Here is a 23,924-nt window from a genome sequence, read left to right on the forward strand (position 1 = left end):
GATAGAGCCAACTTCACTCTTGGACTCAAGGACACTGATGAGTACTGTTGCAAATTCTGTAGTATCCAGAGATACATTGCTGTAGGTGCTTAGAACATAAAGCAATGCCTGCATTGCTGTTACTGAGTCACCTACAATGCCACATAGTGGCTACTCTGCCTACTGCTGGCATTCAGCCTGATGCATTTTCAGGGGTGTATTCTCTAGCGAGATGGATGTTCCTCTTCTAGGATCTTCATATTTTTCAAACTGCATGTGAAATTTAACATAACCCATTAAGTCATCAGCAGCTGGGGTATCTTAAATAATTTCCTGACGTTCTATTAACCCTGTTGGTGAGAGCTCTCAGTGGGTAGTTTCTATGTCTGAAGCTGCCCCTTTGATTTCTAAGACAGGTAGTTATGTTGCCATTCTGGCTAGGGACTTTCCCCAGGCCATTAAGGTATTAAATTTATACTCCTGAGGGATCCACGGTAGAGTCCACATATACTTTACTTTGCTAGTATCTAAAAAAAAATTTCAAAAATTTCTTAGATCAGCTCTATTATATAAACAGCATGATAAGGCTATAATCAGATTGTTGCTTCTATTTGTAAAGCTTTGATTTCTCACTGGCTACTGCTGTCATGTTCCTGATGAGAAGTTCTTTTTTAACAATTGAATAAATTCATATCCTGATCTCAGGTAAAGCAGGGTCAGTGATCAACCTTAAATATGGCATAAGTTTTTGCCCCAGACTGTCAGGGTTTAGCATACAATTGATCAAAGGTCCTTTATCTTGGTAACTTGAAGGTGGAATGAAAATCTTTCAGTATATGAATCTAAGGAAGCAGAATTATTGACACCCACTATTCATAGTGCTCCTGAGCAACCACTGAAAGCACAAAGTCTGCCTAAATTTAAGGTTAAGCCAGATTGAACTGTCAACTAAGAGGTCCTGGAAAGGGTTTAAACCACCTGCTATTATCTTGCATCTTTTCACTTAACAGTGACCCAGCACTATCTCATTTAAGGCCACAGAATAAAGTTCTTGGAGTAACAAGAGGTAGCAGTAACAAGAACGAGCTGACTTAGACACAGTATTTTATTACAATTAAACACCATTGCATAATATATACCTTCTCATAACAAAAAAATTCAGGAATACAAAGTTAACAAAAGTAAAATAATTCAAATGAAAATCAGTGTTTTCTGAATTACATGACAATTTTAATCCTCCTCTTCCTTTCTCAGCCAGCTTCATTTTAGCACCTGCTGTGATCAACTCCTTACCTGATTTCTTGGGTACAGTTGTAAGAAAGGAGGCTTGGGAAAGGGAGATACAGAGACCAAAATATGATGCAATAAGTCACAGGAAACCTGGGCCTCGGAGCTTTCTCTCATCTTCTTAGTTCATCATACTTGTCCTTCCCTATCTACCTCTTCTCGGGCTACATCTGTCTCCCTATTTCAGTCTCTGTTTAGGGAACTGAAATGGCAACTGCATGTACCCTGCTTGAATATGATCTCATGTTTACTGGACACAGCAAAGACAGCACCATTTCTCTAATAAGATCATAAACCAAATGATTTAAATGTATACGTCAGAGACAGTAGGTCTGGCAATCCAGAACCAAGGAGAAGGTTTTGTTGCTGTAGTTTTCCCATGACTTTTTTCCTCTCAGAGTTTTCCATTCGTACTTTTAATTTAGAAGTTAACTAACATCTTAGTTGTCACTCAGTTGAGGATATGATCTAGCAGGAATGGAACGGGATAAAATGAGGAGACATGTGCTGGTGGGAGGCCAAAGGGCACCAACGTGGTAGATGGTAGGCACCATTTTCATAACTCCTCCAACTCCTTGTCCTATGGGTTGCCTTAGGTGCATGAGAGCTACTTGGAGGTGGGAAAGTCAAGAAATTAAACATTTGGGCTTGGCGATGCAGGGGACATGGGTTTGTGCCCCGGTCCAGGAAGATCCCACCCACGTGCCAGGGAGCGGCTGGGCCCGTGAGCCATGGCCGCTGAGCCTGCGCGTCCAGAGCCTGTGCTCCGCAATGGGAGAGGCCACAACAGTGAGAGGCCCTCATACTGAAAAAAAAAAAAAAAAAAAATGAAATTAAACATTTGGACTAGTGAATTTGTCACCATTAATCTAAGATTTCATAGATAAAGTAGAATTTTAGAAGTAGTCTAAGTATGTACTAATGAATCAATTTATTACTTACTAATAAATCAATTTAATTTAATGAATGTCTATGTAATGTGCTTAGGTACATTGCCAACTGGAAGGAAATTGCTACAAGCAACTCTTCAGCTAACTTCAAAAGTAGGTGTTTTTTTTAGCAATAATGGGAAATTCTTATAAACAAAAACAATACTTTCCAGACATGTACACATTTCTAAGCACCTAACAAACACTTCAGCACTCTGCACAGTATATAGACATAAATAAATTTGCCAAGTCATTTTTGCCTTTATACATAAAATTGTTATTTGGGAATAGAAGGAAATTTTCTATTTTATTTAGAGTTGGATAACATGTTTTTTTTTAAAAAATGAATTCTCCTTTTAAAATGTTGCATATCATGTTTCAGTAATTTTTTTTTTTTTCCGGTATGCGGGCCTCTCACTGCTGTGGCCTCTCCCGTTGCGGAGCACAGGCTCCGGACGCGCAGGCTCAGCGGCCATGGCTCATGGGCCCAGCCGCTCCGCGGCATGCGGGATCCTCCCGGACCGGGGCACGAACCCTTGTCCCCTGAATCGGCAGGCGGACTCTCAACCACTGCACCACCAGGGAAGCCCTCGGTAATAATTTTTAATGAGCAAACTTCACTTGGCAAAATAAATGCTATTCCAGAAGTACCAATAATTCTAACATAGCCAAAGCCTAATTATAGTTTTCATATAATCTGAGTGTATGAGTTCTGTCCCACTGTCATCTGTGATTGGCAGTAAAACAAAGAGGTTATAATTATGGAGTGCTGATTCATAACTGCCTGGTTTTGATTTTGGGCTCTACTGTTTACTGTCTGTATGATCTTGGGCCAGTTACTTGGTCAGTTTCCTCATCTATAAAATGAAAATAACAATAGTACCTAGCTCATATATTGTTGTGAGGTAATAAGAGATAATATATGTAAAGAGCATAGAATAGTGCTTGGCACATAGTATATACTCTATAAATGTTAACTATTATTAGCTTGAACCTATCCACTTATTTCCAACTCATTGCCACCACCACAGTCCAAGTTGCCATCATCCCTCTGCAGGCTTCTGCAATGGTCTCTAAACTTATACTCCTCCAGTCCATTCCCCACACAACAGACAGTGATCTACAAATTTAAATCAGCATAATTAAAACAAAACACTTATTTAACAAACTCTTCTTTAGCAATTACCATGTGGAAGTGCTGTCTTAGAGTGTTTTATAAAATTGATTCATTTGATCTTCAGAACAACCCAACGAGACAGGTTCTATTACCTACATTTTACAGACAAGCAAAGAGATGCCAAGTTACTTGCTCAAGGTCAGTTACTGTGAGGGCCAGGATTTGAATTGAGACTAGGTAGCTCTAGAACCCATGCTTTTTTTTTTTTTTTTTTTTTAACATCTTTATTGGAGGCTGGTCTAGCTTTCCACCCTTATCATGTCCCACTCTCTCCCCCTGGCTCACAACCCGGCATCACTGGCATCTAGCCTGGTCCTCAAACACACTGTGGTTTCCACTTCAGGGGTTTAATGCAGTTGATGGCCTTCTGGAGAACAGGTTTAGGCAACTGTCGTCACTTGAGGGCAGGAAGTTATTTGTTTTGTTTGCTACTGAGTTCCCAATGTGTAGAACATAGTAGAGTCTCAATGGCAGGAATTTTGTACTTGAAAGGAATGACAAGTACAAAAATGGAAGCAGATAATATAAATTACTGAGCTAAAAGATTATTGTGAAAAGAAGGAAAGATACAGCATGGTAATTGGAAGGAGCATAAGAGCAAGTGAAAATTATTTTAAGTAATGGAGATCTGCATCATAACTGAAGGCAGTACAAGGTGATATATTGAAGACGCTGGCATTGAAAAGAGGAGGGAATGTGTGCCACTTCTTCAAGAAGCATGAGGAAATCAAATCCAGAATTTGGAAACTTTAGCTCTAGGGACAGAAATGGCTTCTCTTCATTTGTGAATAAAGAACTGTTAGCTAATAGTTAATTGTGGAGTACTAACTAAATGCCAAGTTTTCTACATGCACCATCACACTTAGTTCTCACAAAAATATGCTGAGGCATGTGCTATTATTATCCCCATCTACCCCCTTTATAGATGAGGACATTGAGACAAAGGTTAAATAACTTGCTTCAAATTACAGAACTAGCAAAAAAAAAAAAAAAAAATTACAGAGCTAGCTAGTAGTAGGTCAAACCCCAAACCCAGATCCTACAGAACCTTTTGTAAAGATGGACAATAAAATATGGTAGTGAAAAGTAGGATGACCTCAGAATTTGGGACATTTATTTCGGTTTCGGTTAAATAGGATATAAAGATATCTGCTCTAAGAGTGGTGAGAAGGAATGTGGAATAGACCTTACCTGGAATGCAGTAGCATATTGAATAAGTCTATATCCTGTCATATCTTGCATCTTTCTAAATATTTGTCATTCCTCTCTAGGTTTCAGGTTTGAGCAAGCACAGGAAAAAAAAATATGACTATAAAGATATATTGGAAGAGGAAATGGGAACACAAGAAGTTACTTCATTTGACAATATTTATGAAGGACCAACTTTTACTAGACTAAGGCCTGATTCCACTTATGGAATATAATTATAACTATATAAAAAATATAAAAATATATAATTATAAACTATAATTTCTTTTCTGAGCTTTAACCCTTCAAGCCCTGATTCCATCAGAGATAGTTTATTCTGGCTGGAATGACTTGTATATTCTTGGCACAGAATCTAGGCCAATTAAAAGTAAGGAGGATTAAACAGAAATAGAACATCAGACTGAATACAGTAGCCATGGAAAATGTAGAAATTATTCCTGGTATTCTGCGAAACTGTAGTATTCTAACAATCATACTTAAATAAAAATATTATACTTAGGTGCAAAAAAACCCCTCAGTCTGATTGTTTTTCTTCTTTATTTGAAGAATTCTTTATTTGTGCATTTCTATCAGGCAGAGCCCTTTCTCCATTAAAAAAAGAAAAAGGGCAGTGTAGCAAGTTCTCCTTTTATTAGAATGCAAAAGCCTTACTAGAATCCCTGGTGCCATTCAGCTTAGGCATCTTTGAACAAAACTGGGTTACAGGGGCACCATTAGCTAAAGGAGCCAGAAAAGCAAAAATCTATCTCTTAGCTTCCACAGTGGGAAGAATAGAAAACTGGAGATGACTGTTAGGTCAAGGAACAAAGCCTACCATACTCTCCAAGTCTGAATTACTGTACCTTCCCATAAAAACCCTCTACTACTAACCATCATCACACTTATCACACTGTAACTGTCTACAATCCTAACAGACCAGAGGCTTATACTCCCAAGCATAAAAAATTCAGCAGTCAGAGACCTAATGTATATTTAAGAAAAAAAATCAGATTTATTCATATAATTTACATATACATTCACCTACTGTAAGTACTCAGTTTGACAAATATATATATATATATATATATATATATATATATATATATATATATATATATATATATAGTTATGCAGTTTTCACCACAATCAAGGTATCATGCATTTCCATCACCCCCAAACTGTACATCTTTGCAGTCAATCCACCCATCCCATGCCATTCCCCTGGGACTGATCTCCTTTCAATCACTACAATTCTGCCTTTTCTAAAATGTCACATAAATGGAATGATACTATATGTAGTCTTTCTTGGTCTTGCTTCTTTAGAATTATGCTTTTGAAATTCATTCTTGTTGCATATTTCAGTAGTTCATTGCTTTTAGAATGGCTAATGTTCCATTACATGGCTATACCACAATTTCTTTAAACATTCAGCAGGTTGATGGACAATTGTTTTTTTCCAGCTTGGGATCATTGTGGATAAAGCTGCTATGAACATTCATGTACAAGTCTTTATGGGGATACGTATTTTCATTTCTCTTGGGAAATAACTCAGAGTGGAATTGCTGAGGTAAACAATAATTATATGTTTAAATATCTATTTATTTATTTATTGAACTATACTTGCTTTACGTTTCAGGTGTACATCAAAGTGATTCAGATATATATATATATATATATATATATATATATATATATATATATATATTTTCAGATCTTTTTCCATAGTTTATTACAAGATGTTGAATATAGTTCCCTGTACTATACAGTAGATCCCTGTTGTGTATTTTATATGTAGTAGTGTGTATCTGTTAATCCCAAATTCCTAATTTATCCCTCCCCCTTCCCCTTTGGTAAATAAATAAATTTGTTTTCTAAGTCTGAGTCTCTTTCTGTTTTGGAAATAATTTCATCTGTGTCATTTTAAAATTCACATATAAGTGATATCATAATATTTATTTCTGTCTGACTTATTTCACTTAATATGATAGGTCCATCCATGTTGCCACAAATGGCATTATTTTGTCTTTTTTATGGCTAGTATTCCACTGTATATATGTATCACATCTTCTTTATCCATTCCTCTGTTGATGGACATTTAGGTTGCTTCCATGTCTTGGCTATTGAAAACAGTGCTGCAATGAACAATGGGGTGCAGTATCCTTTCAAACCATGGTTTTCTTTAGATATATGCCCAGCAGTGGGATTGCTGGGTCATATGGTAGTTCTATAATAAGTTTTTTAAGGAACCTCCATACTGTTCTCCATAGTGGCTGTACCAGTTTACATTCCCACCAATGGTGTAGGAGGGCTTCCTTTTCTCCACACCCTCTTCAGCATTCGTTATTTGTAGACTTTTTGATGACAGCCATTCTGACTGGTGTGAAGTGATACCTATTTGACTTTGATTTGCATTTCTCTAATAAGTAGCAATGTTGAGCATCTTTTCATGTGCCTGTTGGCCATCCTTATGTCTTCTTTGGAGAAATGTCTATGTAGGTCTTCTGCCCACTTTTTTTGATTGGGTTTTTTTTTATATTGAGCTGTATAAATTGTTTATATAGTTTGGAAATTGTCAGTTACAATGTTTGCAAATATCTTCTCCCACTCTGTAGGTTGTCTTTTCATTTCGGTTAGGATTTCCTTTGCTGTGCAAAAGCTTTTAAGTTTAATTGGGTCTCATTTGTTTATTTTTGCTTTGTTTCCATTACTCTAGGAGACGGATCCAAAAAAATATTGCTGCAATTTATAGCAAAGAGTGTTCTGCTTATGTTTTCTTCTAGGTGTTTTATATTATCCGGTCTTACATTTAGGTCTTTAATCCAGTTTGAGTTTATTTTTATATTTGGTGTTAGAGACTGTTCTAATTTCATTCCTTCACATGTAGCTGTCCAGTTTTCCCAGCACCAGTTATCGAAGAGACTGCCTTTTCTCCACTGTATATTCTTGCCTCCTTTGTTGTAGATGAATTGACCATATGTGCCTGGGTTTATTTCCGGGCTTTCTATCATGTTCCATTGATCTACATTTCTTTTTTTGTGCCAGTACCATACTGCTTTGATTACTGTAGATTTGTAGTATAGTCTGAAGTCAGGGAGTCTGATTCCTCCAGCTCTGTTCTCAAGATTATTTTGGCTATTTGTGTTTTCATACAACTTTAAAGAATTTTTGGTCCAGTACTGTGAAAAATGCCATTGGTCATTCAGTAGGGATTGCACTGAATCTGTAGATCGCCTTGGATAATATGGTCATTTTAGCAAATGTTTATAAGAATCTGTTTTTCTAAAGTGGCTGTACCATTTTGCATTTCCACCAGCAATGAACTTAAGTAGCTCCACTTGGTTTATGTCACTTTGTGTTGTCAAATGTTTTAATTCTAGGGGATGTATAGTGAATAGCATCTCATTGTGATTTTAGTTTGCATTTCCTAAATGACTTATGATATTGAAGATCTTTAACATGCTTATCTGCCACTTGGTATCTTCTTTGGTGAAGTATCTATTCAAATCTTTTGCCAATTCTAAATTGTTTATTTCATATTGTGTTAAAAGATTTTTTAATATAGTCTAAAAACAAACCATTTACCAGATACTGTTTTGCCAATCTGTGGGTGTTTTCATTTTTTTATGATGTCTTTTGAGGAGAAAAAGTATTTAATTTTAATAGAGTCCAAGTTACCATTTTTTCTTTTTTAATTTAATTTTTATTTTATGTTGGGATATAGTTGATTTACAATGTTGTGTTAGTTTCAGGTTTACATCAAAGTGGTTCAGTTATACATATATCCATTATTTTTCAGCTTCTTTTCCCAAATAGGTTATTACAGAATATTGAGTAGACTTACCTGTACTATACAGTAGGGCCTTGTTGATTGTCTATTTTATATATAGTAGTGTGTATATGTTAATCCCAAATCCCTAATTTATCCCTCCCTCCCACCTTTCTTTCCCCTTTGGTAACCAAAAGTCTGTTTTCAATGTCTGTGAGTCTGCTTGTTTCATATATAGGTTCATTTGTGTCATATTTTAGATTCCACATATAAGTGATATCATATGGTATTTGTCTTTCTCTTTCTGACTTTGTTCACTTAGTATGATAACCTCTAGTTGCACCCATGTTGCTGCAAATGGCATTATTTTGTTCTTTTTTTATGGCTGAGTAGCATTCCATTGTATATATGTACCACATCTTCTTTGTCCATTCATCTGTCGATGGACATTTAGGTTGTTTCCATGTCTTGGCTCTTGTGAATAGTGCTGCTATGAACATAGGGGTACATGTATCTTTTTGGATTATAGTTTTGTCTGGATATATGCCCAGGAGTGGGATTTCTATTGGTAATTCTATTTTATTTCACGTGGTAATTCTATTTTTAGTTTTCTGAGGAACCTCCATACTGTTTTCCATAGTGGCTGCACCAACTTACATTCTCACCAACAGTGTAGGAGGGTTCCCTTTTCTCCACACCCTCTCCAGCATTTGTTATTTGTAGATTTTTTAACAATAGACATTCTGACTAATGTGAGGTGGCACCTCATTGTGGTTTTGATTTGCATGTCTCTAATAATTAGCGATGTTGAGCACCTTATCATGTACCTATTGGCCATCTGTATAAAACATCAACAATATTTCTTGATACCCAGGTTAAAGTGTCCAGACTATGCCCAAGATGGAGTTGCTTATGCTAAGCCCCATGTTAGTAAACCAAAACTTAAATTTCTGTGCTCGGCTCTCCCAGAAGAGGTAGGCCTAGGTCAACCAATCAGCACTTTCCTGCTCAGCAAAAATTACCTAACCTGGCTCCAAGACTTCCCTTTGCTCCATATAAGGGAAGTAACTGTTCTAACCAACTGACAATGCCCAGTATAACTTCCTTGTTCCTGCTCACTTTGGTCTATGAAACCCCCTCACTTTGTACAACACTTCATACATTTGGTCATGTTGTATTATCTCTTTTATATTGGTGGAATTGACTTGTTAATATTGGTAAGGCCTTTTGCATCTATTCATGAACGATATTGGTCTTCAGTTTTGTTTTGTTCTTCTTGTAATTCTTGTATTTTTGACTTCAGGGTAATACTGGCTTCATAAAACGGGCTCTTCTAATATCAGGAAGAGTTTGTGCAGCAATGGTATGCCTTCCTTAGAAGTAGAAGGCATTGACTCATCAGGATTATTTTCATTGTTTCTTGGCCTTTTTATGCCATGAATATGTTTGAGATGTCTATGAAATCCACTTGTCCATGTTGCTTTACACTGCAATAATTTAACACAATGTGAGGGCCAAGGTGGTGGAGTACGAAGACTCTGAACTCACCTTCTCCCATGAAAACACCAAAATGATAACTACTTACAGAGCAACTATCTGTGAGAATGACCTGAAGACTAGCAGAAAAGATTTTCCATTAAAGAAGGAGCCGTAAGACAGGTAGGAACGGTGGACATGGTATAGTCAGGAACCACAACCCAGGGTCAGCGACCCACGAATGGAAGGAATATCAGTATCACAGAGGTACTCCCCAAGGAGTGAGGGGTCCAAGCCCCACATCAGGCTCCCCAGCCTGGGGATTCTGCACTGAGAAGATGAGCCCCCAGAGTGTCTGGCTTTGAAAATTACAGGACTTAAATTAGGGAGAGCCAGAAGGCTACAGGAAACAGACTCCATTCTTAAAGGGTGCATGCAACATCTCACATGCTCTGAGTCCCAGTGCAGAGGCAGTAGTTTGAAAGGAGCCTGGGTCAGACCCACTTACTGATCTTAGAGAACCTCCCAGAGAGGCAAGAAGCAATCAGGACTCCCCCTGGGGATGGAGGCATCAGCCATTTTGGGGAGCTTAATCTAGTACTGGTAACACCAGTGCCATTTTGGAATCCTCCCTCTAGCCTATTAGTGCTGGGGACCTGGCCCTGTCCACCAGCAGGCTGGCACTAACCCTGAGGCCTCGGCTATACAGACAGCCATGTGGAGACCTGGCCTCTCTCACCAGTGGGACAGCACCAATCCCGAATGCCCCTGAGTCACACAACCACATAGGAAGCCTACCCCACCTTCCAGTGGGCCCACAGCCGCCGTACAAGACATGGTCTTGCAGCCAGTGGGGTTGGGGCCAGCCACGTCACAACAGAAGCGCACAGGCAGCCCACGTAGGGGGTACACTAGAACATATACCTCTTAACCAGAGAGGAGTGTGCTGCTGAGCCCCACAGGATGTTTCCTAAATAAGGCTTGGGAAGATTGGGAAATGTAACCAACCTACCTAGTACATAGAAATAAACACAGAGAATTGGGCAAAATGAGAAGACAGAAATTTATGTTCCAAACAATGGAATAAGACAAAATATCAGAAAAAGAACTAAACAAAGTAGAGATAAGGAATCTACCAGATAAAGAGTTCAAGGTATAGATCATAAAGGTGCTCAATGAACTCTGGAGAAGAATGGAGAACACCATGACCATTTAAACGAACAGTTTGAAAATATAAAGAAGAACCAAAAAGAGTTGATGAATAAGATAACTGAAATAAAAAATATACTAGAAGGAATCAATAGTAGATTAGATAATACAGAGGAATGGATCACCAATCTGGAAGACATGGTAGTGGAAATTCCCAAGCTGAACAGAGAAATGAAAAAAGAATTTAAAAAAATGAGGATAGTTTACAAGACCTCTAAGACAACATACTAACATTTGCATTACAGTGGTCCTAGAAGAAGAGAGAAAGGGGCAGAGAACTTATTTGAGAAATAATTACTGAGAAATTTCCTAACGAGGGGAAAGAAACAGACATTCAAGTCCAGGAAGCACAGAGAGTTCCAAACGAGATGATCCAAAGATGTCCGCACAAAGACACATTATAATTAAAATTGCAAAGGGAGTTTCCTGGTGGCATAGAGTTAGGATCCCGGGCTTTCACTGCTGTGGCCTGGGTTCCATCCCTGGTTGGGAAACTGAGAACCAACAAGCTGCACGGCATGGCCAAAAGAAAAAAATTAAAAAAAAAAAAGTAAAATCGTAAAAATTAAAGAGAATCTTAGAAGTAGCAAGAGAAAAGCAATTAGTAACATACAAAGAAATCTCCATAAGGCTATCAGGTGAATTTTCAGCAACAATTTTGTAGTCCAGAAGGGAGTGTCATGATATATTCAAAGTGATGAAAGGAAAAAGCTTACAACCAAGAATACTCTAGCTGGCATGGCTATCGTTCAGACTTAAAGGGGAGATAAAGAGTTTCAAAGACAAGCAAAAGCTAAAATGGTTCAGCACCACTAAACTGGCTTTATAAGAAATGTTATAGGGAATTCCCTGCCAGTCCAGTGGTTAGGGCTCTGTGCCTCCACTGCAGGGGGCATGAGTTTGATCTCTGGTTGGCAAACTAAGATACTGCGTGCCACGTGGCATGGCCAGAAAAAACAAAAAAAGAAATGTTATAGGGACTTCTCTAAGCAGAAAAGGAAAGTCCACAGCTATAAAAAGGAAAATTATGAAAAGAAAAATCTCACTGGTAAAGGGAAACACACAGTAAAGGTAGTAGTTCAACCACTTATAAAACTAGTATAAAGGTTAAAAGACAAAAGTAGTAAACCATCTATATACACAATAAATAAAGAAATACACAACACAAAAAGATGTAAAATACGATGTCAAAGACATTAAACATTGGGATAGGGGAGTAAAAATGTAGACTGGTTAGAATGCATTTGAATTTAAGAGATCAACTAAAATGATTATGTAACTTATACCATGTTATATGTGAGCTTCGTGGTAACCACAAACCAGAAACCAATAACAGACACACAAGAAAGAGAAAGGAATCTAAACATAAAACTAAAGATAGCCATCAAATCACAAGGAAAGAGGGCAAAAGAAAAAACAAAAAAAGAACCACGAAAACAACCAGAAAACAATTAACAAAGTGACAATAAATACATGTCTATCACTAATTACTTTAAATGTACTAAATGCTCCAATCAAAAGACACAGAGTAGCTGAATGGATAGAAAAACAAGACCCACATATATGCTGCCTACAGGAGATTCACTTCAGATCTAAAGACACACACAGACTAAGTGATGGGATGGAAAGAAGTATTCCATGCAAATGGAAATTAAAAGAAAACCAGGACAGCAATACTTGTATCACAGAAAATAGATTTTAAAACAAGTACTGTAACAAGAGACAAAGAAGGACATTACTTAATGATATAGGGATCCATCCAAAAAGAAGATAAAACAATTGTAAATATAGATGCACCCAACATAGGAACACTTAAATATATAAAGCAAATAATAATAGACATAAAGGGAGAAACTAACAGTAACATAGTATTTAGTAGGGACAACCAATGTGTCATTAAATAAATCAAAGAGGAAATTAAAAACTACCCGAAGACGAATGAAAATAGAAACACAATGATCCAAAATCTATGGGACACAGCAAAAGCAGATCTAAGAGGGAAGTTTACAGCAATACAATCCTACTTCAGGAAACAAGAATTATCTCAAATAAACAACCTAAAGTTAGACCTAAAAGAACTAGAAAAAGAAGAACAAACAAAACCCAGAGTTAGTAGGAGAGAAATCATAAAAATCAGAGCAGAAATAAATGAAATAGAGACTAAAAACAAAAAATAGAAAAGATTAATGAAACTAAGAGGTGGTTCTTTGAAAGATAAACAAAATTGATAAAACCTTTAGTCAGAATCATCATAAGTTACAATCAAAACCACAGGAATACAAAGGATCATAAGAGATTACTATGAACAATTATATGCCAATAATATGGACAACCAAGAAGAAATGGGCAAATTCCTAGAAATGTAAAACTTCCCATGACTGAATCAGGAAGAAATAGAAAATATGAACAAACCAAACAACAATAATGAAATTGAATCAATACTTTTAAAAAACCTCCCAACAAACAAAAGTCCAGGACCAGATGACTTCACAGGTAAATTCTGCCAAACATTTAAATAAAAGTTAACACCTGTTCTTCTCAAACTATTCCAAAAAATTGAAGAGGAAGGAACGCTTCTAAACTTATTCTCTAAGACCAGCATCACCCAGATATCAAAACCAGACAGACAACACAAAAAAAGAAAATTACAGGCATTACGGACGAAAACAGATGCAAAAATCCTCAACACAATATTACTAAGTGGAATTCAACCATACACTAAAAGGATCATATACCATGAAGTGGGATTTATTAAAGGGATGCAAGGATAATTCAACACCCACAAATCAATGAAATACACCACATTAAAAAATTGAGGATAAAAATCACATGATCATCTCAATAGATGCAGAAAAGAACTTTTGACAAAGCTCAACATCCATTTATGATAAAAACCCTCAACATAGTGGAATAGAGGGAACATACTTCAACATAATAAAGGCCATATACAACAAACCTACAGCCAACATAATACTCAATGGTGAAAAGCTGAAAGTGTTCCCTCTAAGATCAGGAACAAGACAAGGATGCTCAATCTCACCATTTTTATTCAACATAGTATTGGAAGTCCTAGCCATAGCAATCACATGAGAAAAAGGAATAAAAGGAATCCAAATTGGAAAGGAAAAGTAAAACTGTCACTTTTTGCAGGTGACATGATACTAGACATAAAAATTCCTAAAGATGCCACGAAAAACCTATGAGAATTAATAAAGGAATTCAGTTAAGTTGCAGGACACAAGGTTAATATGCAAAAATCTGTTTCATTGCTATACACTAACAACAAACTCTCAGAAAGAAAAATTAAGGAAACAATTCCATTTACAATTGCATCAACAAGAATAAAATATCTAGGAAAAAAATCTAAACAAGGAGGTAAAAGACCTGTACTCAGAAAACTATACAACATTAACGAAAGAAACTGAGATGACACAAACAAATAGAAAGATATACTGTGCTCGTAGATTGGGAGAATTGGTATTATTAAAATAACCATACTACCACAGGCAATCTACAGATTCAATGCAATCCCTATCAAAATACCAATGGCATTTTTCACAGAACCCAAACAAATAATTCTATAAATTGTATGGAAACACAGATGATCCAGAATAGCCAAAGCAATTTTGGGAAAGAAGAACAAAGCTGGAGGTATCATGCTTGCTGACTGCAAACAATACTGCAAAGCTATAGTAATCAAAACAGTACGGTACTGGCATAAAAATAGGCTGATCAATGGAAGAGAATAGAGAGATCAGAAATAAACCCACACACTTATGGTCAATTAATCTACAACAAAGGATGCAAAAATACACAATGGGAAAAGGCAGCCTCTTCAATAAATGGTGTTGAGAAAACTGGACAGCTACATGCAAAATAATCAAACTGGACTACTTTTCTATACCATATACAAAAGTAAATTCAAACTGGATTAAGAACTGAAGTCATAAAACTCCAAGAAGGAAACAAAGGCAGTATGGTCTTTGACACTGATGTTAGCATTATTTTTTTGGATCTGTCTCCTCAGGCAAGGGAAACCAAAGCAACAATAAACTAATGGGATTACATTAAACTAGCTTTTGCACAGTGAAGAAAGGTATCAACAAAATGAAAAGGCAGTCTACTGAATAGAAGACATTTGCAAAGGATAGATCCAAAATATATGCAACTAAACGTCAAAAAACCCAAACAACCCAATTAAAATGTAGAGGTCCTGAATAGATATTTTTTCCAAAGAAGACATACAGATGGCCAACAGACACATGAAAAGATACTCAACATCACCAATCATCAAGGAAATGCATATCAAAAACACAACAAGATATCACCTTACACCTGTCAGAATGGCCATTGTTAAAAAGACAACAAATAACAAGTGTTGATGAGGACGTGAGGAAAAGGGAACCCTGGTGCACTGTTTTAAATTGGTGCAGCCACTATGAAAAATAGGGAGGGTTCTCAAAAAATTAAAAATAGAACTGACAGATGACCCAGCAATTTCACTTCTGGGTATTTACCTCCTCAAAAAAAACAAAAACAAAAACACTAATTTAAAAAGATATATGCACCCCAATGTTCATAGCAGCATTATTTACAATAGCCAAGATATGAAAGCAACCTAAGTGTCAATAGATGAATGGATAAAAACGATGTGGTATATATATACAATCGAATATTACTCAGCCTTTAAAAAAAGGATGAAATATTACCACTTGCAGTGACAGAGATGAACCTAGAGGGCAAAGTAAGTATAGTTAAGTGAAATAATTCAGATAGAGAAAGACAAATATCGTATGATCTCACTTACATGTGGATTCTAAAAAACAAGACAAGCAAAACAAAATGAAAGCAGACAGAGATGCAGAGAACAAACAGAGGTTGTTGTCAGAGGGGAGAAGGTGCAGGGGGCAAAATGGGTGAAGGGGAGCAAGTGGTACAAACCTCCAGTTATAAAATAAATAAGCCTGGGGAATATAATATACAGCACAAGGAATATGGTCAATAATAGTGTAATAACTTTGTACAAGGACAGATAGCTACTAGACTTATCAAGGTGATTTCATAATGTATGCAAATGTCAAATCACCATGGAGTATACCTGAAACCAACATAATATTATACATCAACTATATTTCAATTAAAAAAATAAAGTAGGGCTTCCCTGGTGGCTCAGTGGTTGAGAGTCCGCCTGCCGATACAGGGGACATGGGTTCATGCCCCGGTCTGGGAAGATCCCACATGCTGCGGAGTGGCTGGGCCCGTGAGCCTGGACATCCGGAGCCTGTGCTCCGCAACGGGAGAGGCCACAACAGTGAGAGGCCCACGTACCGCAAAAAAATAAAGTAAAAAAAACCCCACCAAATCTGCAACCAGCTGAGTGATTACCATTTTCTCTCTTAAAATTCTTCCAACTCTTTACAGTCAGGGATATTTTTTAAAAATTGCTTAAGCAATAAGAAATACTAAGTATTTACAAAGAATTATAAGTCTATAGTGAATATTTAAATACTAGGGAACATTTGGGGGTGGTTTTCAAATAACCTAACATTAAGTAAGGCGGAACAAGGTTTTCAAAATTGTTAACTGAAGGACATATTTCCCCCGTAAAACTCGTTATTTCTTGCAATACCACTCATTGGATTTGTATAAAGTATACAATGTTTTTTCTTGCAGGAATGACCCTTCCACATGCATTAAGATGGCTACTATTAAAAAACAAAACAGAAAATAACAGGTGTCAGTGAGGATGTGGAAAAATCAGAACCCTTGTGCACTGTTTGTGGGAATGTAAAACACTGTAGCCACTATGGAAAACAGCATGGTGTTTCCGTCAAAAAATTCAAAATAGGGGCTTCCCTGGTGGCGCAGTGGTTGAGAGTCCACCTGCCGATGCAGGGGACATGGGTTCGTGCCCCGGTCTGGGAAGATCCCACATGCCGTGGAGCGGCTAGGCCTGTGAGCCATGGCCGCTGAGCCTGCGCGTCCGGAGCCTGTGCTCCACAATGGGAGAGGCCACAACAGTGAGAGGCCCGCATACTGCAAAAAAAAAAAAAAAAAAAAAAAAATCAACATAGAATTACCGTATGATCCAGTGATTCCACTTCTGGGTACATATCCAAAAGAATTAAAAACAGATTCCTGAAGACATATCTGTTCACCCATGCTCAATAGCAGCATTATTCATAATAGCTAAAAGGGGAAAGCAACCCAAGTGTTTACAAACAGATAAATGGATAAACAAAAATGTGGTCTATACATACCATGGAATATTATTCCATCTTTAAAAAGAAGGAAATTCTGATATACAGCAACTGGGATGAACCTTATTAAGGACATTACGTTAGTGAAATAAGCCAGTCACAAAAAGACAAATGCTTATAGTAGGAAGCTACAGCAGTCAAACTCAGAGAGAGAGAAAATAGAATAGTGGTTGCCAAGGGCTGGGTGGAGGGGAGAATGGAGAGTTGTGGAATGGGTACAGAACTTCAGCTTTGCAAGGTGAAAACAGTGCTGGAGATTGGCTGTACTACAGTGTGAATGTACTTATATCACTACTGAACTGTACACTTAAAAATGGTCAAGATGGTAAATTTTATGTTATGTGTATTTTACCAAAATTAAAAAAAATAGCAAATCATGTTAACAGTAGACCAGCTATGAACACACACTTATAGCAAGGCAAGATCTACAAGTCAAATCATGACCATTTCTCTCCTGGTTTGGAAATGTGTACTGATCTTAAACTTCAACACTATATGTCCATGTTTCATGCTCTCACAATGTCTTCAGACATTGCCAAATGAGTGGGGAAGCAAAATTACCCCCTGAGAACCACTGCTTTAGAATCATACATTGTATATTAGTGTAAAAGTATATATTTTTACATATTGTTGTACATTAAAAATATTATGCATGTTGTACATTATGGGCAAAGTAAGGGATTTTTCAGGGAATAATTTTCATTAGATTTTCACCTTACACACCAAATTCTGAACCTAATCTCTGTGAAAACTTTGTACTGTATTTATGCAAAATTCACTTTTTTCAGAAACTGGACAAAAAAGCCTGAAACTCTAAAGACTGAAGTTACTGATTTTTTAAAAAACAAAAATATGTGGAATGCAAACTTCAAATTTAGAATATTAGGATCTTTGTCATTTCCAGTATATATTTTTTAGACTCTAGAAATGTCGACCAGATCACTCTCTAGGCACCCCCAAAAAAGAACATTCATTTGGCTTTTTGTCACAGGGTAATCAAGAAAAACTACTAGATTATTTAGAGTGAGATGAACCATACTGGTCTGGTCCTGTGTAGCAGGCTTCTCAGTTCACACTGCATTGTAAATTGCTGTATACCCAGCACCATGCTTGGCGCACAGAACACTCAAATATTTAAATAAAATGAATGAGTCTTAGCATACATTTTCTTTAAGATTTATTTTAAAACAGGTAACAGTGTAATAAAGAAATACATTCAATAGTACTAAAAAAAATCTACATGAAATATATAATTTCATTAAGGTACAACCAAAATATTTGAAGTGGCACATATCTCCATATTTCAAGCCAGTACACTAGCTTTCTATGTATTTAAACACTAGCCTACTTTAATCTTTAAGAAGATCAAAGGTTTTCCTCTTTGCTTTTATTTGCTTTAGGCCATATTTAAATTTTTAGCATTTCTAAGTGCATATATTTTAAGTATATACTATCATGGCCATGGATTTATTTACCTACTAATTAGGTGGTATGATCAGCACAGAGAATAGTGGAACGAATAGTATCTCCCTTAATCTGAACACAACTGTTCAAACAGTCTGTAATTTACCTGCTTTTCTAGTAGCTTCTCTCCTTGGTTTCCACTGACCTTATGAGCAACTGACTGGTAAAGCCTAGATTCTTTTCACTTGAAAGATTTCCAAGTTAGAGATTGTCCATATTAAACTTGTACCTTCAACATATTATATTTTGCCCTTGGACAAGTTATTTTATTTTTCCAAATTTCACTTTCCCCACCTGTAAACTGGAATAACATCACTAATCTTGCAAAAGACACTGCATATAATGTATGTCAGGTACTCAGCATACAACAAATATTTTATCATAAATATTTTAAAAACCTAAACATTCCTCATTTGTTCCCAGATTTCTATCTTATTCATTTCCAGACATTGTTCCATCTTGTCATAATCTTTAGAATCTGAATAGGACAGGAGCTTTACAGCACACCATTCAATGCTGAAGAGTAGATTAATGATGTTATTCAAAGCTCTTTGAATAACATACATCAACTAGCAAGAATTAGCTACAAATTCACTTACCTATACTATCCTCTAGCTGATAATTTCTTATTCCACCCATGAAGATTTCAAGGCTTTCTTAAATAAAGACATTCTAAGTTTGCTACATTCCCTTGATTCACTTTGGTAATAAAAATAGGTTTCCTATTCATTCATCCTATTCATTCATCAAGGTTCAATCACCCATTTCTTAATCTCTGCAGCTGAGATGAACAGTTTCCTAAGGATGGAGGAAGGATTATATTCACCAATAGACAAGTCAATAGTTTTATTTGTTTATCTAATGACACTATGGGGACAGAAGAGTTCCATTTCTAGCTATATATCAAACTTGATACCTAAACCCTTTCCTTCCAACAATACACACAGAAATGCTAGGTAAGGTATAAGAAATATTTTTTAAACACATAGCAGAAGTTGTAAGAAAGGGGAAATCCTTATGGCCAAAAATTTTCAGTTTCAGAAGGAAACTAAAAACCAGAGAGGTAGATGTGTGAGCTGATATTCTAGCTATCCTGACAAACTTGCCAATCTCATTAACCTATGAATTTCAGCTATAACATTTGTAAGAGGACTTTAAAAAGGCAGTGGGTAGTAATTAAATGCACCTCCCCTCATGTCCATAAGGTTGGGACACATTCAGGCTTACACTCTCAGTGAAAGGGGGGTCATCGGTAAAACATTCTGCTGACTAGCACAGGGAGATAATGTGGAAGAATGTCTGTCTTGGCCTGGGAGTCTTCTCTCAGTAAATTTATAGTACTCTTCAGGTCAGGAAACCCTGAAGCCAAGAAATTAAAGAAAGAGTGGTCTTCTGTCAGTGATAGCCCTGGAACTATGACATAACCAGACATAAAACTTTTCTGGAAGGAATTATTCTTAGCCCAGGTCACTCAAGATTCCCATGAGAAGGTCCTACTGAAAATAAGCTCACCTTCTAAAGTCACAAAATACATGGATAAACAGCCCACCAATTACAAAAACCAACATATACAAACAACAGAAACTTAAAGTTAAAAAAAAAAAACCCCAACTAGACATCATGAAACAAATAATAGGCAAATCTTAAGAATGATACATACCTAGAAATGGAAAACAATTTTTGAAAGGAGAAACCCAATGAATAGTTTAAAAAGGAGATTACATAGAGACAAGAGAATTCAAGAACTAGAAGACAGATATGAAGGCATCATAGAAAGATAAAGTACTGGAAACACAGAGGGCTTAAAAGATAAAGAGAACAGAATGAGAAGGTCTAATATACATTTCTAAAAAATAGTAACCATACTGTGTCTGTGAAATTTGTTCTCCATATCATAACACCTTCATTACTGAGTAACATTGAGTGATCTTACTACTGAAAATCCAAACATATTTACCATGGTATACAGATGGTTACAATTTTAAAGTTATTTTCTTCCTTTTATATATTAATATTTTATCATTCATATATAATATCCGGGAAACAAGTTTTAATTAAAGCTATATCAAAACTAGCAGTATATTTATTTGTTCTAACTCCTACTAAAGAAAAATCTGCCAGCGCTGCTGCTATACTCATGCTGCTTGCATTTTCAGCTAAAGCAAAAGTCAGTGATTCTACTGAAAATGATACAAGTATGCACTTGAGAAGAAAAAATAAACATTTACCTTAGAAGTAGAGCATGACTGACTGACTATTTCTAAAGTGTGAGAAAACTGTTCCTTGAGACTATCAAAGCATCTTTAGGTAAATGAAGCAAGCATTAAACGTTTTTTAAAAAACACATTAGTTTACTTAGTTCAATATTAATACCTATTTGAAGTATGTGGGTGGGTTAAAAATGAAGGCCAAAATACAATTTCTAAAGGCTGAATTCAAAGGCAATCACATGTTTAATATCACACCCAAGCTTTCCAGCCTGGGAAAAGTCGGCTGAGATTTTTGGGGTCCATGGCCTGTTGTATGAGCAAATTCACCTGTCCACCAACACTGAGCACGGTTCCTTCCTCCACTCCTTTTAGTTTCTCTTGCAGTCTCATCAAGACACGTTCAGCTACTTTGTTGAAACTGTGGTCAATATCACTAATGAAAAAAACACAAAGGTTAATGAGGTGGAACAGTTTAAAGGGCCTTGGGAATAGGAGAATCTGAACAATTGACAACAGATCCTTCCCCAAAAACTGCTCACCTGAGATTTCGTTTGCATTCCTGGTCATCTGCATTTGGAGTGGAGTGGAGCTCACTTTCATCCTCTGGCCTCTGCTGTAAATACAGAGCTTTCAAAGGATTCATTGTCCAGTCAAAGAGAGGATCATACAGGAGGACCTAGATAGAGAGGACATATGTATTAGAAGAACAATGTGTATTTTGATGATGTATTTAGAAACAGTAGAACCAGTATTATAAAAATAATACAGGCCAGTCACATGGTAGTTGACTGGGATGGAGGGGCAAACTTATCACACGTGCTTCATGTTTCCTTGTGGAGGAAACTATACTAACATGATGTTCTCGGATTTTTCTCCCATCTGCATTCATTCTTTCTCCATTTTGGGGGCTGTGACATCCTTTGACCCATGTTTCCTGATTGGGTGAAACTAATCAATTAAAAGCAGACAAGCACTAGTTACTCTTTCCTTCTCCCTCTCCTCTTGATCAGTTCTTCGGTAAGAACATTTGCCAAAGCCCCAACTCTCTGCAGGCCCCAACTCTCTGCAGGCCCCAACTCTCCCTCAGGTGAGCTGTACCAAGGGATATATTAGATTGTGGGAGCTGGACAGCAGTAGCAAGCCTATTTGGACCTTACGCCTAAGCCATATTCTCCAACAGTTGTATCAGTAATAAACCTGACATTTTGATCTCTATGGCTTCTTAAGGCTCTTTCTTTTCCACTCAATTAGTTCCAAATTTGGGTGGAGAAAAAAAGGTATAATTTATTGAAAACTCCTCAAAACCCAAGGTCTAGTGCTATGGTTGGCATCTTGAAATCTACATATGGAGTAGAATCTGAATACTAAAATAACTGGCATGGCCAGAGCAAGTGATTCTAAGTCTTAATTTTAGTAAGTGAGGTCACAGGGATCTTTTTTTTTTTTTTTTGCGGTACGCGGGCCTCTCACTGCCGTGGCCCCTCCCGCTACGGAGCACAGGCTCCGGACGTGCAGGCTCAGCGGCCCTGACCCACGGGCCCAGCCGCTCCGCGGCACGCGGGACCCTCCCGGACCGGGGCACAAACCCGTGTCCCCTGCATCGGCAGGCGGACTCCCAACCACTGCGCCACCAGGGAAGCCCGGTCACAGGGATTTTTGACCTCGGCAATACAGAACAGCTAACTGCCCCTGGTGTTTATAAGCATATAATTTTTTTTAAATAGGCCTCAGCAAATGCTTACCATACAAGTCTTAATAATAAATGAAGACTCAACTCCAGGAATGCCTGATTTTGCAGGATATTCCAGCATTACAAAGTTGGAATACTTTCTTGCTGCTGCCTTTTTTGTGTTTCTAGGTAGGTCTGCAGTCTGATACTATAAAATGCCCTTAGCATTACACGTTTAATTCCAGGACAAATACTAGATCAGCAGTACCAAAAACTGGTCATCTGTTTATGCTGTTCTGAGCATCCTCCAGGACTATTAAAAAGTACAGAGGGACTGACTCTGAATATATGTGGTTTGTCCATAAATTTAAGGGTTTCTATGGGACTTCAAATTGGGCACTGACATGGGTTTAGACTTCAGGGATCCAAACCAGTTTCACTCCCCAAAGGGACATATATTTTATTAACCAACTAATGAAAAGAAATAGGGGCCTCTATTATAAACAGACTATATGGTCTTCTTTGGTTGAAACAGAGAAACAACACAATTGAATTATTTCAAACCCAAGGGCTTGTGTTAGGAATCATATTTGCAAATTCTGGAATCAAGGAGGAACTGGAGTAATTAAAAAAATATACTTTAGGTTTATTATCAGAACAGGACTGGTTGAACAAAAAACAAGAAAGGAATATAGATTAAGTTAAAGCAGGGTTTCTCAATCTTGGCACTACTGACATTTTTTAGCTGGATATTTCTTTGGTGTGAGGGCTGTGTGTATAGGATGTTTTGTGGCATCTCTTGCCTCTACCCACTAGATGTGAATAGTACCTTCACATCTCCCCCAGCCCCAATTATGACAATCAAAAATGTCTCCAGACATTGCCAACTGTCCTTTAGAGAGCAAAACTGCACTTGGCTAAGAACCATTGAGTTAAAAGGAGAGATTACCTTAGTAGAAAGGATAAAATCTTAGAAGACAGGATGGTCTACTATGAAAAAGAAAATGAGATCTTGAAGGCCAGTAGAGACAAATGTACTGAGAAGGAAAGGGAAATGCAGCCAAGTCACAGTGTTCTTAAAGAGGGTTAGGAAGCGAGAAGTTTTAATTGTTATTATATCAGAAACAGTGGCTGTGGCTCAATGAAATCTAACAGAGCAAACGTAATGACTACAAAAAAGGAGACTGAAATGACATTCCAGAGGATTGGGATCCAACAAAACTCCTGAGAAGTACCCTGCTAAAGCTGAAGGCACAAAGTCCACAGTGAGGTCAGCTGGGAAGGTTGGGACAACCACACTAAATTATTTC

At 37.1% G+C, this 23,924-nt stretch overlaps 2 protein-coding genes across 3 annotated transcripts in view; one reads left to right on the forward strand and one right to left on the reverse strand.

The window, feature by feature from the left end:
* C8H11orf65 (chromosome 8 C11orf65 homolog) overlaps nucleotides 1–4,796 on the forward strand; it is an 89,831-nt gene extending 85,035 nt beyond the window's left edge. Inside the window, 3 exon segments of the mRNA XM_060017187.1 lie at nucleotides 2,254–2,309; nucleotides 4,644–4,666; nucleotides 4,668–4,796. Coding sequence (XP_059873170.1) covers nucleotides 2,254–2,309; nucleotides 4,644–4,666; nucleotides 4,668–4,796 — 208 coding nt within the window.
* A 13,641-nt stretch (nucleotides 4,797–18,437) lies between these two features.
* ATM (ATM serine/threonine kinase) overlaps nucleotides 18,438–23,924 on the reverse strand; it is a 140,176-nt gene continuing 134,689 nt past the window's right edge. For both annotated transcript variants that reach the window (XM_060018006.1, XM_060018005.1), the window contains 2 exons: nucleotides 21,485–21,621; nucleotides 18,438–21,378 (listed from right to left, as the gene is read on the reverse strand). In XM_060018006.1, the coding sequence (XP_059873989.1) occupies nucleotides 21,195–21,378; nucleotides 21,485–21,621 (321 nt within the window). In that variant the 3' untranslated portion in view covers nucleotides 18,438–21,194. The remainder of the gene's footprint in view (nucleotides 21,379–21,484; nucleotides 21,622–23,924) is intronic.

The sequence above is a fragment of the Delphinus delphis genome, chromosome 8 (genome assembly GCF_949987515.2).
Source record: "Delphinus delphis chromosome 8, mDelDel1.2, whole genome shotgun sequence".
In the NCBI taxonomy this organism is placed as follows: domain Eukaryota; kingdom Metazoa; phylum Chordata; class Mammalia; order Artiodactyla; family Delphinidae; genus Delphinus; species Delphinus delphis.